This window comes from Neoarius graeffei, chromosome 2, assembly GCF_027579695.1.
Source record: "Neoarius graeffei isolate fNeoGra1 chromosome 2, fNeoGra1.pri, whole genome shotgun sequence".
In the NCBI taxonomy this organism is placed as follows: Eukaryota; Metazoa; Chordata; class Actinopteri; order Siluriformes; family Ariidae; genus Neoarius; species Neoarius graeffei.
Window position 1 is genome coordinate 3,784,230 of NC_083570.1, and position 14,635 is coordinate 3,798,864.

The following is a 14,635-nucleotide window of genomic DNA, read 5'->3' on the forward strand; positions in this document are numbered from 1 at the left end:
GGTGTTTGTATCTGGTTTTAACTGGGATTTGTGGATGCAGTGATGAACTGTTTTCACAGACGATGGTTTTCAGAAGTGTTCCTGAGCCACAACATGTAACTTCATGTGTTGTATGAAAACTGAAACTTGAAAATTAGATAATTTGAGCTTTATGAGGTGCTGCACAGAATTGTTACCAAATTATAAAAGAATCATTATTATCGTTGTAATGCTGTAGTGAGTGTTTATACAAGTTAAATTGTGATGCGTTTAACTCAATTTCATTTCCTGACGTCAGTCTCGAAGAAAACCTGTGTTTTTTTTTTTTTTTTTTTTGTGTGTGTTTTCAAATGGACATTTCAGAAAATCTTCTCTGCTTTCTGGCTGTGGTGGTGAAATCATCTGCTGAACTGCCGCAGCTGTGGAGAGAAACAGAAATAAAAACAAAAGCATCATCAGGTTGTCTAAAAGTTGGAAAAAAGGTAAAGGTGATCGTTCATTAATACATTTTTAAGCAGTATTTTAGTGAAAGTATTTTGGTCAGGGGAGCAAACTGGCTACAAAAATGAATCAGGAATAAATAAACCTCTGAGCTAGTCCTCATGCTAATGTAATGCAGATCAAGTAATCAAGTTTATTTATTGACGGGGCATAAAGGCATATGACTGTTGCTGAGCAAGTAAAGTAAAAACTAAATATTGTGTTTCTCCAGCAGGAACAGCTCCACATACCATGTGGAGGGATTTGGTTGAATTCCTCCTTACAGAATTAACCTCGTTGGATTTTGTTCAATTTCTTTTAAATGAAGTCCTAAGGAATGGTACAAATGTTAGCCCCACCCTTAAATCACCATCAGTCCACCCCTACACCTGAACATCATTAAATTTTCATACAAATTGAGTTGTGTGAAATGTTAGAAATGTGCAAATCTGAGACCGTATCAGTTAGAATGTCTGGGTTTCTAATTCCATTAGAGATAATCATTCATTTTTACTGTAAATGTATAACTTTAAATAATGATGGCAGATGAAGCTTCATGAAACACTGAAGCTTTCCAGCTAATTGCGTTGAAATGGTTCATTTCTTGAGGCTTCACTTGTTCACTCGAGAAACCTGCTGGTCAAACTATTAATCATATAATCATCCAGACAATACACAGGCTGGTGCACAGCAGTTCATCAAACCAGTCTGATATAAAGATACGTTCATACTGTAAGTATATTCTAAATATCGATATTTTGAAGAATGTTGATTTTCTGGAATTTCTTCTCCTCCTTATACACATCTGTTTGTCCCAATTGTGTTTGGAGGTATGTTTTAAAAGTATAAGTTGTTTTGCTGAAGTTTCTCAGAACAAATTGGAAGTGACTGTTGTAATGTGTGGAAGGTAAAGCCTATTTTGAGTGCTTCTCATTGTAGGAGGTTCACGAGTCTGACTCAAGGCACATAAAACTGGATGCTATAAATCTTACAATGTCACAGGATCAGTTAATTTTTCAGTACTTCACTCAGTTATTGATCCTCTGTTTGTGTAATTTTGTGTAAATGTGTGTGTTCCATGGGTGGAAGTGGTCTGTCCCAGAATAAAACTCCTCACGAATGCATGAACAGTCACAGATTGGGATACTACGTGCAGCCTTTCATTGGAAATTTATCAGGATGAATGGAGAGTCAGCCTCAGTCTAGACCTTTCCTTGGAGATGGTTCTTTTGACGAAGCTATTTTGTTAAATGCTGGTGTGATGATAGATGTTAGAGTAGGAGATCCGATATGGGATTAGAACTATATTAGACATGCTAATGTTGAGAAAGTGGCGCAATCAGAAACCTGACTGAGATCTTACCCGTATCATCTGTTAATGCATGTGTGCTGGCTTCACTTTCTTAGTAAACTCAACCATGTTCTGTTCGTATCTGTGAGTTTTATTCAGTGCTCCAGCCCTCTGCAGACTAACTCGTATATGGAAGCAATGAGTGCCTCGCTGCAGTCGCCATCAGTCCCGCCCATGAGCCTGGCTCTCAGCCAGCTCTCCCTCATGAAAAGAATCTCAACACTTTTGCAGTCCGCCCGAAGCAACTGCTGAAGCTGTTTAACTGGTAAACTGCTCAAAGCAAGCTGTGACACGTTGAGGGTATGTTTGAACAGCTAACCAGGTTTCTGAAGCATAAATATCAAAATTTCAATCTGGTTCTGATCTCTCCAAAGTAACAGGTGTTAAAAAATACCAGAATGAATCCTGGACTGCTTTCTTTACATGTTTTAAAACTGTATGGGATGAACATGCACCACTGTCAGAGCTGATGTTACGGAAAATTAATCAACACCTTCTGACCAATCAGAACAGAGAACTGTATTGGATTTGTTGCTTTATTTTATTGAAAATGAAAAGAATCACAGACAGGTCCAGTTCACAGAGACAGATTTATCATCATTATTCACACAGACAATATATGACAACATTAAAAGAGATGTTTTTTGGAGGAAAAAGTCAGTTGTTGGTTTACAGTGATTTTCACAAACACACATTTAAGACACTAGTTATCTCCCACAGATTAAATAATCTAAAAATATCCATCCAAAGTGGAGAAAAAACCCCGTTGTGTATCAATATAGCGGCTTGCTGACATCCTGACCTCAGTATTAAAAGCTTCTGTCTGAAAATGAGTTCAGCACAGAAACTCCATCACTGGGGGAAACTTTATTCTCCTGTGCTCTTATCTTTTATTCTGCAAAGCTTTGATTGTAATATTTGAATAAAAATCCCAAACTCACAAAGAAACCTGGATTTATAAGGTTCTATCTGCGGGCCAATCATCATCCAGGCTGAATATGGGATGAAGACGACATCGGCAGCCTGAACCAATCGTGCAGCTGGATTGTGTTCTCGTGAAACAGACGACTGAACAACAACGTAGCAATGTGCAGGAATTTTACATAAAAACACTCCACACTTTTTTATTCTGAATCACACAATCTCACAGTAGAACCAGAAACCCAGTCAAACCCAAACCCAGCGTATAGAGGCTGAGTGAATGTGGTGTGGACTCTGTGGAGGAGCTTCATCGTGTCAGAGACGCTGTAGAAGGACAGAGTTCCTGCACTGTGATCCACATACACTCCTATTCTGGAGGGTGATGGAACTCTGAGATCAGTCTTAATGTTGTTGTGCCAGAAAGAGAGCGAAGAAGAAGAACACCACAGACTCCAGGACTGATTGTTGAATCCAAACCAACACTCTGTACCTGGTCCTTTCCTGCTGATGTCTTTATATGAGACTGATATGAACACAAATCCATCACGACTCCTCTCCACCTCCCAGTAACAGCGTCCGCACACACTCTCCTTACACAACACCTGCTCCCAGTAATCAAATCTCTCTGGATGATCAGCATAAGGCTGCTTTCTCTCACTGTCTCTCACCGCTCTGTTCTTCTCAGACAGAATGAGGTTATAATTTGCCGTGTTGGGATCCAGAGTCAGATAACAGAAATCTAAAATCACAGAGAAAAAACAAACTGAACAATGTGAACATGTTGGGTTTAATTCACACAATGTATTTATGTGAGGTGTGTGTGTGTTAGATGTACATTTCAGAAACTCTTCTCTGCTCTGTGGTTCTGGTTCTGAAATGATCTGAACTGCTGCAGCTGTGGAGAGAAAAATGGAAACATGAGTTTGTGTAAAAGATGGAAAGAGTTTAAAGTGATCCAGTCAGTTTATTCATTTTAAATCAGTGTTTTAGTTCAAAGTGTCGGGTGAATAAAGTGTCTGCAGAAAAGAAAGCAGGAGCATCGCTAAGAAATAACACATCACTGTGTTTCTCCAGCAGGAACAGCTCCTCTTACCATGTGGAGGGATTTTGTTGAATTCCTCCTCACAGAATTCCTCGAGTCTCTTTTTCAGATCTGAGAGAGAATTCCTCACTCCATCAAATGAGAGATGTTGATGGACAGTGATCCCAGATTTGCAAAAATTTGGTCTGAGAAATGGAGGAGAGTGACGTCCAGAAGCTACAACCTACAGAAAGCAAATTAAATGTAAAACCCACTTGTGATGTCAGACAGGGACATTTATTGTTCCCTTAATGAGAGGTGTTTTAGGGCGTATTCACACCTACGTTGTTTGGTCCGGACCAACCGAACCAAATTTCCCTTGGTCCGGACCTTTTGGGTTGGCCTGAATACAAACCACCGAACTCTGGTCCGGACCAAACAAGCGGACCGAGACCGAGCTGCAAGGTCGGACTCGGTCCGGACCAAAGGAACCCTGGTGCGGACCTTTTGGAGGTGTGAAAGCAGACCGGACCTAATCCGACAGTTTTGCTTTTTTGTACCTCGGGAGCTTCCATCGTTTGTCGAGCATTATGGGAAACAGAGTCTTTACACTCCACCGCAAAGTGCAAACACTGTTTAGGTTGTCAAGGGAACCTTACAACAGTCGTTCAGTCATTCAGACCAGTGGTAGGCTAGACTACAGAGTACAAAAAATGAGTAGGGGGCAAACGTGGGCCGAGGAAGAAACGCGTACCCTTGTGGATATATGGGCAGATGTCCACATATCTGAGCTTTTGGAGAGAACACACAAAAATGCCGACGTGTTTGCTGTATTCAGTGAGAAAATGAAGGAGAAGGGGTTCACGCGCTCCCCAGAACAATGTCGGCTAAAAGTGAAGAAACTCCGTCAGACCTACATTAAAATCAGGGACATTCTTTCAAAAAGTGGCGGTACTAGCGACGCAAAAAAGAAATTCATCTATTACAATGGATAAGGTGAATATCCCGACACATACCTCCTCCGTCTTGCGTGAAGAGCCAGAACTGTCACAACATGATGTGCGCTCATCAGCGCTATCCTCCGTTGCCGCCTTGCCCTTTGAAGTCGTCATTGATAAATTACTTGTACAACAGCATAGCAGCATAGTAATCGCACAATTGTGAAAACAGTAAAAACTGGAAAAAACATATAGCTTTGATGACATTAAAAAGAATAACAGCACGGAAAGCCTCCATGACTACTTTTGAACTTAACGCTTTGTGCGCGTGTTGTCTCTGACCAATAGCTGAACGACCTCAGGGTGCGTGGCTTTGTTGACAGATTTTGGTCCGCTTACTAAAATGTACAGTGTGAAAGCGAACCGCACCAAAATGAAAAAATAAAAAAAACATTTGGTTCGGACCAAAGCAAGTGAACTATCGAACTATCCTGGTCTGAATACACCCTTAGAGAGTGTGTGAGGAACAGCTGGCTCTGTAGATCAGACAGTGAGTGATTGGCAGCGAGGGCATAGTCAAGTGTCGGTTTGTGAATCAAGGGCGGGGCCAGTGAAGGTAAAGTGGCAAACTGGCAAAGTGATCACAACTGTTGTCAATTAATATTGTGTGTGTGTGTGTGTGTGTGTGTGTTTGTTGCAGTGGTGACGTAGCAGAGAAAAGCAAGGAGAGAGCGAAGAGGCGCTGTCTCTCTTGACCAGTGCTGTGTTTCCCAAAAGCATCATAGCACAAAGATCATCATTAAATAGTAAAGCGAGTAGCACAGTGAACACTCTGTCTCCTAGTTAAGCTGCTCTTCACATGAAGAGGCTTTTAGAAAACCCACTCAGAGCATTTGTATGTGTATGCATGTGCAATAAACCACAGATTTTTAAGCTGAAAAGCAAAAAATTACTAATAAAAGACTTTGACATCATTTCCTGCCTGTCTGCACTTCAGTATTCCACGTACCCCAGGGACAGACTACAGTGGTGCCAAAACCCAGCAATACTGAAGGGAACTACCCATGGAGTCCTTCCTGCTCAAAGACCTCGTCCATGCCCTCGCAGCCACCCAGCAAAGTCAGCACCAACTACTCTTCGCAAGGAGCAGGATCAGTGCTACAAGGCCTTGCTGCTGGCCCAGCAGGAAGATCGCCAGGCATTCCGGCACCTGCTCGTGTCGGCAGGGTCATCGACTACTACAGCTCTGGACCCCCCACATGTCACCTTCGCAAAAATGGTCCCCCACAATGACCCAGAGGCCTCTCTCTCTCTCTCTCTCTCTCTCTCTCAGTGATTCCCTCAAGGATTTCCTTTTTAAACAAACATGAGATGAGACTCTGCATCATGCTTTTGACCAAGTGAGAGTAGTCGATGGTCAGACTCTCCAGCCAAATGCAACTTTCACCTTCCTGTTACTTTGCAATTAATAATTGGACACTCAAACCCATGAACAAATAACCCAATTGTTAATCCCAAAGAACTGTAGGGAACTTGTATTCTATGTGGCTCACTTTAACCCTATGGCCAGACACTTAGGTCAGGATAAGACGCTGGCCTGGATAATGGCTCAGTTCTATTGGCCAGGGATTCACTGGGATGTCCATAGGTGGTGTGCAGCATGCCATGAATGCCAGCTGGTGAATCCAGCTGCCATTCCAAAAGCACCATTGTGCCCTCTTCCAATGATCAAAACCCCCTTTGACAGAATTGGCATGGATCTTGTCAGGACATTAGATTGGTCAGCATGAGGCTTTTGCTTCATTTTAGTCCTCGTGGACTATGCAACATGACACTGGGAAGCAGTCCAGCTGCATAACATTTCTGCACGCAACGTGGCAAAGGCACTGTTTAAAATTATCTCCCAAGTCGAAATTCTCAATGAAATCTGGACTGATCAAAACACAACATTCATGTCACACACACTTTACAAGTTTTATGAGTTATTGGGGGTTAAATCCATCTGCACCAGCGTTTATCACCCACAAACAGATAGCTTGGTAGAATGATTTAACTAAACTCTTAAAAATTTAATTCGGAAGTCTGGAAGTGAAGACACACATAATTGGGATAAATGGCTAAAGTCCCTGTTATTCACAGTACAAGACGTCCCACAAGCCTCCACTGGGTTCTCCCCATTCAAATTATTATATGGGCACAAGCCTTGCGGCATTTTGGATGAGCTGCGGGAAAACTGGGAGAAGGGACCTTCAAACAGTGAAAATGAAATTCAATATGTTCTCAGCCTGCATGCAAAGCTCCACACACTCAGTCACTTAACCCAGGAGAATTTACGGCAGACGCAAGAATGTCAGGCCCGACTGTACAACAGGGGTGCGCGCCTTAGAGAATTCATACCAGGAGATAAAGTGCTTGCATTGTTGCCCACTTTGAGCTCAAAATTTATCGCAAAGTGTGAAGGGCACTTTGAGGTCACATGGCGAATCGGGGATGTCGACTATGAGGTGAGGCAAATGGATGGGGGCAGGGCACTACAAATATACCACCTCAACCTACTAAAACCTTGGAATGAGAGGGTCCCCATGGCATTGGCATCAATAATTCCAGAGAGGGCAGAGCTGTGGTAAAAAAAAAAAAATAGTGAGTACTCGAGCTACTCTGGTCCCCTGCGGAAACCACCTCTCACCAGCCCAACTCACAGAGGTTGCCAAGTTGCAAGCGGAGTTTTCTGATGTGTTCTCATGCCTTCCTGGCCACAGTCACCTCATAGACCACCACATTGAGATGCCGCCGGGGTGGTGGTGCGTAGCCGCCCATACCACTTGCCTGAACACAAGAAAGTGGTGGTTCGGGATGAATTCAAGGCCATGCTCAAAATGGGAATAATCAAGGAGATCCACAGTGATTGGAGCAGCCCAGTGGTCTGGATCGGTCCGGTTCTGTGTAGACTATAGGAAAGTCACCGTGGTGTCTAAATTTGACTTGAACCCAGTGCCTTGCATTGATGTGTTGCTCAGTTGATTTGGTGCTGCTCACTTTTATTTGACACTAGATTTGACAAAAGGATATTGGCAGATCCCCTTGACTCCTCTATCCTGAGGAAAAAAAACAGCCTTTTACACAAAGTTTGGCTTACACCAGTTTGTCACTCTTCCTTTCAGGTTATTTGGCCTTCCCACAACATTCCAGTGCCAGTGGCTCATGGACAAAATTCTCCGTCCACATGCTGCCTATGCCGCTGCCTACTTAGACAACATTGTTATGTATAGCAATGATTGGCCGCGGCACCTCAAACAGCTTTGGGCTGTCCTGTAGTCGCTGAGGCATACAGGCTTCATGGCTAACCCAAAAAAGTGTATGATTGAGTGGGTGGAAGTATGGCATCTGGGTTTCCACTTGGGTCATGGGCAGGTGCGTCCCCAAATTGACAAGACTGCAGTGATTGCGTCCTGCCTGAGGCCCAAGACCAGAAAAGGGGAGAGACAGTTCCTGGGGTGGGCTGGCTGGCTACTATCGCAAGTTCATACCTAACTATTCGGATGTCACCAGCCTGTTGACTGAACTTACTATAAAGGGAGTATCAGATTCAGTCCAGTGGACGGAACAGTGCCAACAGGTATTCATGAAAGTAAAAGCAGCGCTGTGTGGGGGCCACTTTTATACTCCCCTGACTTCTGTCTCACTTTTATTTTGTGGACAGATGTGTCGGACAGAGGGCTAGGGGCTGTTCTGTCCCAGGAGATGGAGGGGAAGGAGCGTTCAGTGCTGTACGTCAGCCACTAGCTCTTGATGCGAGAAAGTCAATACAGCACCATTGAAAAGGAATGCAAGGCCATAAAGTGGGTGGTCCTCACCCCTCTGGTACTACCTGCTGGGGTGCCTTTTCACCCTCTGTTCGGATCATACTCCAGTCCTGTGGCTCCACCACATGAAAGATGCCAATGCAGAGATCACCCATTGGTATCTAGCCCCCCAGCCTTTCAAATTCAAGGTGGTCCAAAGGCCAGGGACGCCGATGGTGGTGGCAGACTTTCTGTCCCATCCGGGGGGGTTGAGTCCGCTGCAGTTGGACGGTGGGGGAATGTGGCAGCGGGGGCATGGTCAAGCATCAGTTTGTAAATCAAGAGTGGGGTGAGGGAAGGTGAGTGGCAAAGTGATCACACCTGTTTGTCAATTGATGTTATGTGTGTGTCTGTTGCAGTGGTGATGGAGCAAAGAAAAGCAGGGAGAAAGCGAAGAGGCGCTGTCTCTCCTGACCAGGGCATATGAGTGTGTGTGCAATGAACCCCATGTTGTTAAGCTGAAAAGAAAACATTACTAATAAAAGAATGTCTTTGACATTATTTCCCACCTGCCTGCACTTCAGTATTCCACCCACCCCAGGGGCATACTACAGAGTGTTACCTGGAGAAAATGGATGTGATCGTGTGTGTGTGGAAGCTGCTCCAGCTCAGTGACTCTCCTCTGAAGATCAGCAATCTCCTGCTCCAGTTCCTCCAGGAGTCGTTCAGCTCGACTCAGTTCAGCCTTCTCCTGATCTCTGATCAGCTCCGTCACCTCCCAGCGCTTTTTCTCCATGGAGCTGATCAGCTCAGTAAAGATCCTCTCACTGTCCTCCACTGCTGTCTGTGCACTGAGCTGTTAGGACACACACACACACACACACACACACACACACACACACACACACACACACACACACGATTTAAAGCTCATCTATCATTCCCTCTCTTACTGGGACTGTAAATGACTCGTTGTCCATGTTGTGTGTGTTTCTAGGAGCAGCTTTGTCTCTGCTCACTGCTCACCTTTATAGTGTTCACAGCCTGTTTCAGCTCCTGCACCATCTTCTGCTTCTCCTGGATTCTCTGCTGGGATTTCATCTGCTCCTTCTTGAACTTACTCTGAGGATAAAACAATGCAAGTATGTCAAATATCTTTGGATGATGTAGTATTACAATGTCCCTTCACTGAAACTCAGAGACCCAAGCCTGTTCCAGCATGATGATGCACTGTAAAAAAAAAAGTGACCATCTCAACTTAAATTTTCTAGGCAACATGATGCAAGAGAATTTTGTGTTGAGATGGTCAACAACAAAAGGTAAGTTGGTTGAACTCAAATTTAAACACGAAAATCCTTCGTAAGTCAACAAAGATCCTTGTTAAGTCAGCAAGGATTTTCTGAGTTGAAATTTGAGTTCAGCCAACGTACTATTTGTTGTTGACCATCTCAACTCAAAATTCTCTTGCATCATGTTGCCTAGAAAATTTGAGTTTACATTTGATTTCAACCAACGTATTTTTGCTGTTACCCAAATTAGGTTACTCTTCTTATAATAACAAATAAATGTTTGCTATAATAACATGTATTTCTACATTTCATATGATGTTTTTTTTCAAGTTACCTGTACCTTAAAACATACAATAAATCACTGGCACAAAAAAGACACTTACAAATAATTGTCAAAGGAAAACACTTTTATTTGTAAGACTGTGTCTCTTGCAAATGAAAAAGAATTCTGCAATGTGCAGGAAAAAAGTGATCCACTTCCAGACAGATTGCTACATGTCAATCTCACATTTCAATTTTATGACAAAGAACTAAAAACCTTTGTTAACCTTTACCTGAGCTTTAAATCAAGTTAACCTTTACACCTGGGTGTCACTGTTAATACAGTACCTGGATTACAGACACTATACTCCTTGATGTGATTTGCCCCTGCTCAGAGGTAAGGAAACCGCATACAGCACGTGTATATATGCGTCATTGGTTCTACCAACAAGGATACCAACATGCAGCGTTGCAACGGTTGCAGCTAGTTCTATCAACAAGGATATCTTTGATATTTGGATGTTAAAATTCTTGATAGCTCAACATGATATCACAATGAGAGAAAGTGTATTAGGCCGACCTGGTTTAGTTGGTTGTAAGTGAAAATGACATTTCTGAGTCAAATGATATGTAAAATCTATGTTCAATCAACACCCGCCCATAAAATTTTTTACAGTGTGCCCCTGTACACAAAGCGAGCTCCATGAAGACATAGTGTATTAAGGTTGGAGTGAAGAACTTGAGTGTCCTGCACAGAGCCTTGACTGAACTCAACCCCACTGAACAGCTTTGGGATAGGGTGACCAGACGTCCTGGTTTTACCGGGACAGTCCCGATTTGGGGTTGTGTGTCCCGAGTCCCAACAAAAGTCTGTCGGGACACGGATATGTCCCGGTTTTCGCCACTCGTGACGTTTGCAACTGAGCAGCGTGGGAATCATTAGCAGAGAAATGTCTGCATTTACTATTTTGATGAACTGACCGGTGCGGCAGCAGGGGCGTGGTCAAGCGTCGGTCTGTGACCGGAGGGCGGAGTCAGGGAAGGTAAGTGGCAGAATCACTACACCTGATGTGAATTAATGTGTTTGTGTGTCTTCCCTAGTGACCGCGCCCTATATAAGGAGAGAGAGCGAGCTCTCTCCCCAACCAGACGACTGGAGTGTGTGCGTTGGCTGGGAGAGTTAAAAGTTGGCTGAAAAGTGAAAATAAAAAGAGTTTTGTGAACTCAGTTCTGGCCTGCCGTCCTTCTGTGCTCGGTCCCGGGTTTCAGCACCACTGTGACAGTCTGTATGGGTGGGTGGAGCACAGAAGGATGGCAGGTCAGAACTGAGTTCACAAAACTCTTTTTATTTTCACTTTTCAGCAAACTTTTAACTCTCCCAGCCAACGCACACACTCCAGTCGTCTGGTTGGGGAGAGAGCTCTCTCTCTCTCCTTATATAGGGCGGGGTCACTGGGGAACACACACAAACACATTAATTCACATCAGGTGTAGTGATTCTGCCACTTACCTTCCCTGACTCTGCCCTCCGGTCACAGACCGACGCTTGACCACGCCCCCGCTGCCACAACAGGAATCGCAAACTTTCCTGGTTACTGCCCCCTGGCCCTGTGGCATGGGTGTTTATTTAGCCACATTATTCCAGACAACAGAACATGTTGCCATGCAACAATAAAATAAACATTAACTGGCGCGAATGTTCTTTGTCTAGTAGCTAGCAGCAGTAATGCCACAGCAATTATGCCGAAAAAAAATGTACCTTTTCCAAAGGTTTACAGGGCACCTACCCCTTCCTCTGAGAGGTGCAGAACAATGCGCACGAAGCCTACTGCACACACTGTAAGTGCTTTGTTCCTGTACTGAGTTGGGTAGCCTATGTTGCAAATGATGGGCGGCACGGTGGTGTAGTGGTTAGCGCCGTCGCCTCACAGCAAGAAGGTCCGGGTTCGAGCCCCGTGGCCGGCAAGGGCCTTTCTGTGTGGAGTTTGCATGTTGTCCGCGAGGGGTTTCCTCCGGGTGCTCCGGTTTCCCCCACAGTCCAAAGACATGCAGGTTAGGTTAACTGGTGACTCTAAATTGACCATAGGTGTGAATGTGAGTGTGAATGGTTGTCTGTGTCTATGTGTCAGCCCTGTGATGACCTGGCAACTTGTCCAGGGTGTACCCCGCCTTTCGCCTGTAGTCAGCTGGGATAGGCTCCAGCTTGCCTGCGACCCTGTACAGGATAAAGCGGCTACAGATAATGAGATGAGATGAGATGTTGCAAATGCTGTGCGCTCCTGTGGGGGCTTTCCTCGGGCTGTCGCCCCTCTCCTCCTTTAGTGCTGTTTTGTTTGAGTATATATTCTCAAATCACTTGTCTCTTTTTTGTTTCTGTTTAACATACCATTCTGACAGTTTGGCCATATTGCTGTGTTGAACAGCTTGTTGCACCTTCCATTAAAGTGTTCACTTTTGTACACATCTTCTTGCTTTATTCATTCAGTTGTGGGGAATGGTTAGTAAGGTTGATTCTGACCTAGGCTATGTTGAGGTCACATATCTACTTTTTAAGTTCATGCTATAGTGCATACAATTTTAGAGATATAGCCTACATGTGCATATGCATTCTTCTTGGTGTTCTCACAAACAGGTGAAATAAATCAGTTTAAATTTGGCCTATGGACATAGCCTGGCCTATTCGCAGCCATTACAAAATCTGCTGTCTGACCATAATTTAACTGATCTGTATCCCACTATGCTACTAGATAACAAAATGCCTGTTTGTTTTATTTCATGTGAGATGTTGATAAATGTGAGCTTCAACAAAATGATAAGAGCACCTCTCTGAGTGTCACGTTTACGTAAAAAAAAGGTGTGCGTGCACGAGCATGGTTGCGCGCAAAAGTGTCCTGGTTTCAGACTAGGGAAATCTGGTCACCCTACTTTGGGATGAACTGGAACACTGACTGCACCCCAGACCTCCTTCCCAACATCACTCTCTAATCCCACTAATGCTCTTGTAGCTGAAGGAACACAAATCCCCAAAGCCATGACCCAAAATCTAGTGGAAATCCTTCCCAGAAAGTGGAGCTCATTATAACAGCGTTGTTTATGCTTACTTTACTTCAATTCTCTGTCTGTCTGTCTGTCTGTCTGTCTCTCTCCCTGTGTGTGTGTGCATGTGCGTGTGTGTTTTCACCTGCCTCATCCTGTAACAATGAGGTGTTGACTGAAATGTTCACTAACTGGTCTGACTAGATTACAACCATCACTGAAGATAAATGTAACACTCTGTTCACCAGAACACAGACAATTTTAATCAGCTTTTACAGAATCCTTCTGATTGAGACACACATTGAAATTAAACTTCAAATCATATCACTGACTAAAGCACCTGTTTCTAGATGGGAAACTTTAATTAAGATGATTTAATTCTGGAAAGATTTCTAGTTCTCACCTGTTTCTCAGCTCTTTCTGCTGCGGCTGTGACGGTGTCGTGACCTTTGTGATTTTCCATCATACACAAATGACAGATGCAGGTTTGATCAGTACGACAGTAGATCTCAATCAGCTTGTTATGTTCAGAGCAGATCTTCTCTTGGAGTTTTGCTGAGGCTTCAATTAATGTGTGTTTTTTCAAAGTAGGGTCTTCAAGATGAGGTTTCAGATGAGTTTCACAAAATGAAGCCAAACAAATCAGACAGGACTTGACGGCTTTGTGTTTTCTCCCGGTGCAGAAATCACACTCCACATCTCCAGGTCCAGCGTAACAGTGAGCAGGAGAAGCAGCTTGGACTTCAGTCTTCTTCAGTTTCTCCACCACTTCAGCCAGCATATTGTTTCTGCATAGAACAGGCCTTGTAGTGAAAGTGTCTCTGCACTGAGGACAGCTGTAGACGCCCTTCTGATCCTCCTGATCCCAGCAGCCATTAATACACGCCTTACAGAAACTGTGACCACAGGGGATAGTCACCGGATCCTTCAGGAGATCCAGACACACTGGACACATGAACCGGTCCAGTAAAATCTGATCTACTGAAATACTGCCCTTGGCCATTTTCCTGAATTCACACACTGAGAGAAGGAGAGAGATCAGTTTGTTTTCTCTGAAATGAGGTGTTACTTCCTGCTTCTGTATGTTTGAAAGAGAGAGAGAGGAGGAGGAGGAGCACAAATGCAGAGAGGTCATGAATACTCCTGTATTAACCATTTCCTCTCCCATCAGTGCTTAAATATAACCCATGTAGCTGTACTGATTAGGATTAATTTAATGAAATACACACAGATAGTGATGGCCAGATTTATTTTATTTGGATCCCCATTAGCTGATGCCAAAGACATCAGCTACTCTTCCTGGAATCCACACACAACATATAACACACAAGAAATCAACATACAAAACAACAGATTAAAAAAAAAAACCCATCAGCACCAAAAACAGACATCAACTCCAAACAAATAGAATTACAAAAAAAAAAGTATAACTGAGGCGGCACGGTGGTGTAGTGGTTAGCGCTGTCGCCTCACAGCAAGAAGGTCTGGGTCCGAGCCCCGGGGCCGGCGAGGGCCTTTCTGTGCGGAGTTTGCATGTTCTCCCCGTGTCCGCGTGGGTTTCCTCCGGGTGCTCCGGT

General features: G+C 43.9%; 1 protein-coding gene across 3 annotated transcripts; it reads right to left on the reverse strand.

Annotated features, from left to right (window-relative positions):
* Positions 1–2,332: 2,332 nt before the first annotated feature.
* Positions 2,333–14,140, reverse strand: LOC132877230 (E3 ubiquitin/ISG15 ligase TRIM25-like). Of its 3 annotated transcripts, none has more exons than XM_060913575.1 (7): positions 13,462–14,140; positions 9,499–9,594; positions 9,095–9,328; positions 4,769–4,849; positions 3,825–3,996; positions 3,567–3,626; positions 2,333–3,494 (listed from the first exon to the last, which is right to left on the reverse strand). In XM_060913575.1, the coding sequence occupies exons 1-7, from the start codon at positions 14,059–14,061 to the stop codon at positions 2,935–2,937; spliced, it is 1,803 nt and encodes a 600-aa protein (XP_060769558.1). In that variant the 5' UTR covers positions 14,062–14,140; the 3' UTR covers positions 2,333–2,934. The 3 variants fall into 3 exon arrangements, with proteins under 3 accessions (XP_060769558.1, XP_060769559.1, XP_060769560.1); XM_060913576.1 differs by having other exon boundaries at positions 2,333–3,470; positions 13,462–14,139; XM_060913577.1 differs by lacking the exon at positions 4,769–4,849 and having other exon boundaries at positions 13,462–14,138.
* Between the last annotated feature and the right edge of the window lie 495 nt (positions 14,141–14,635).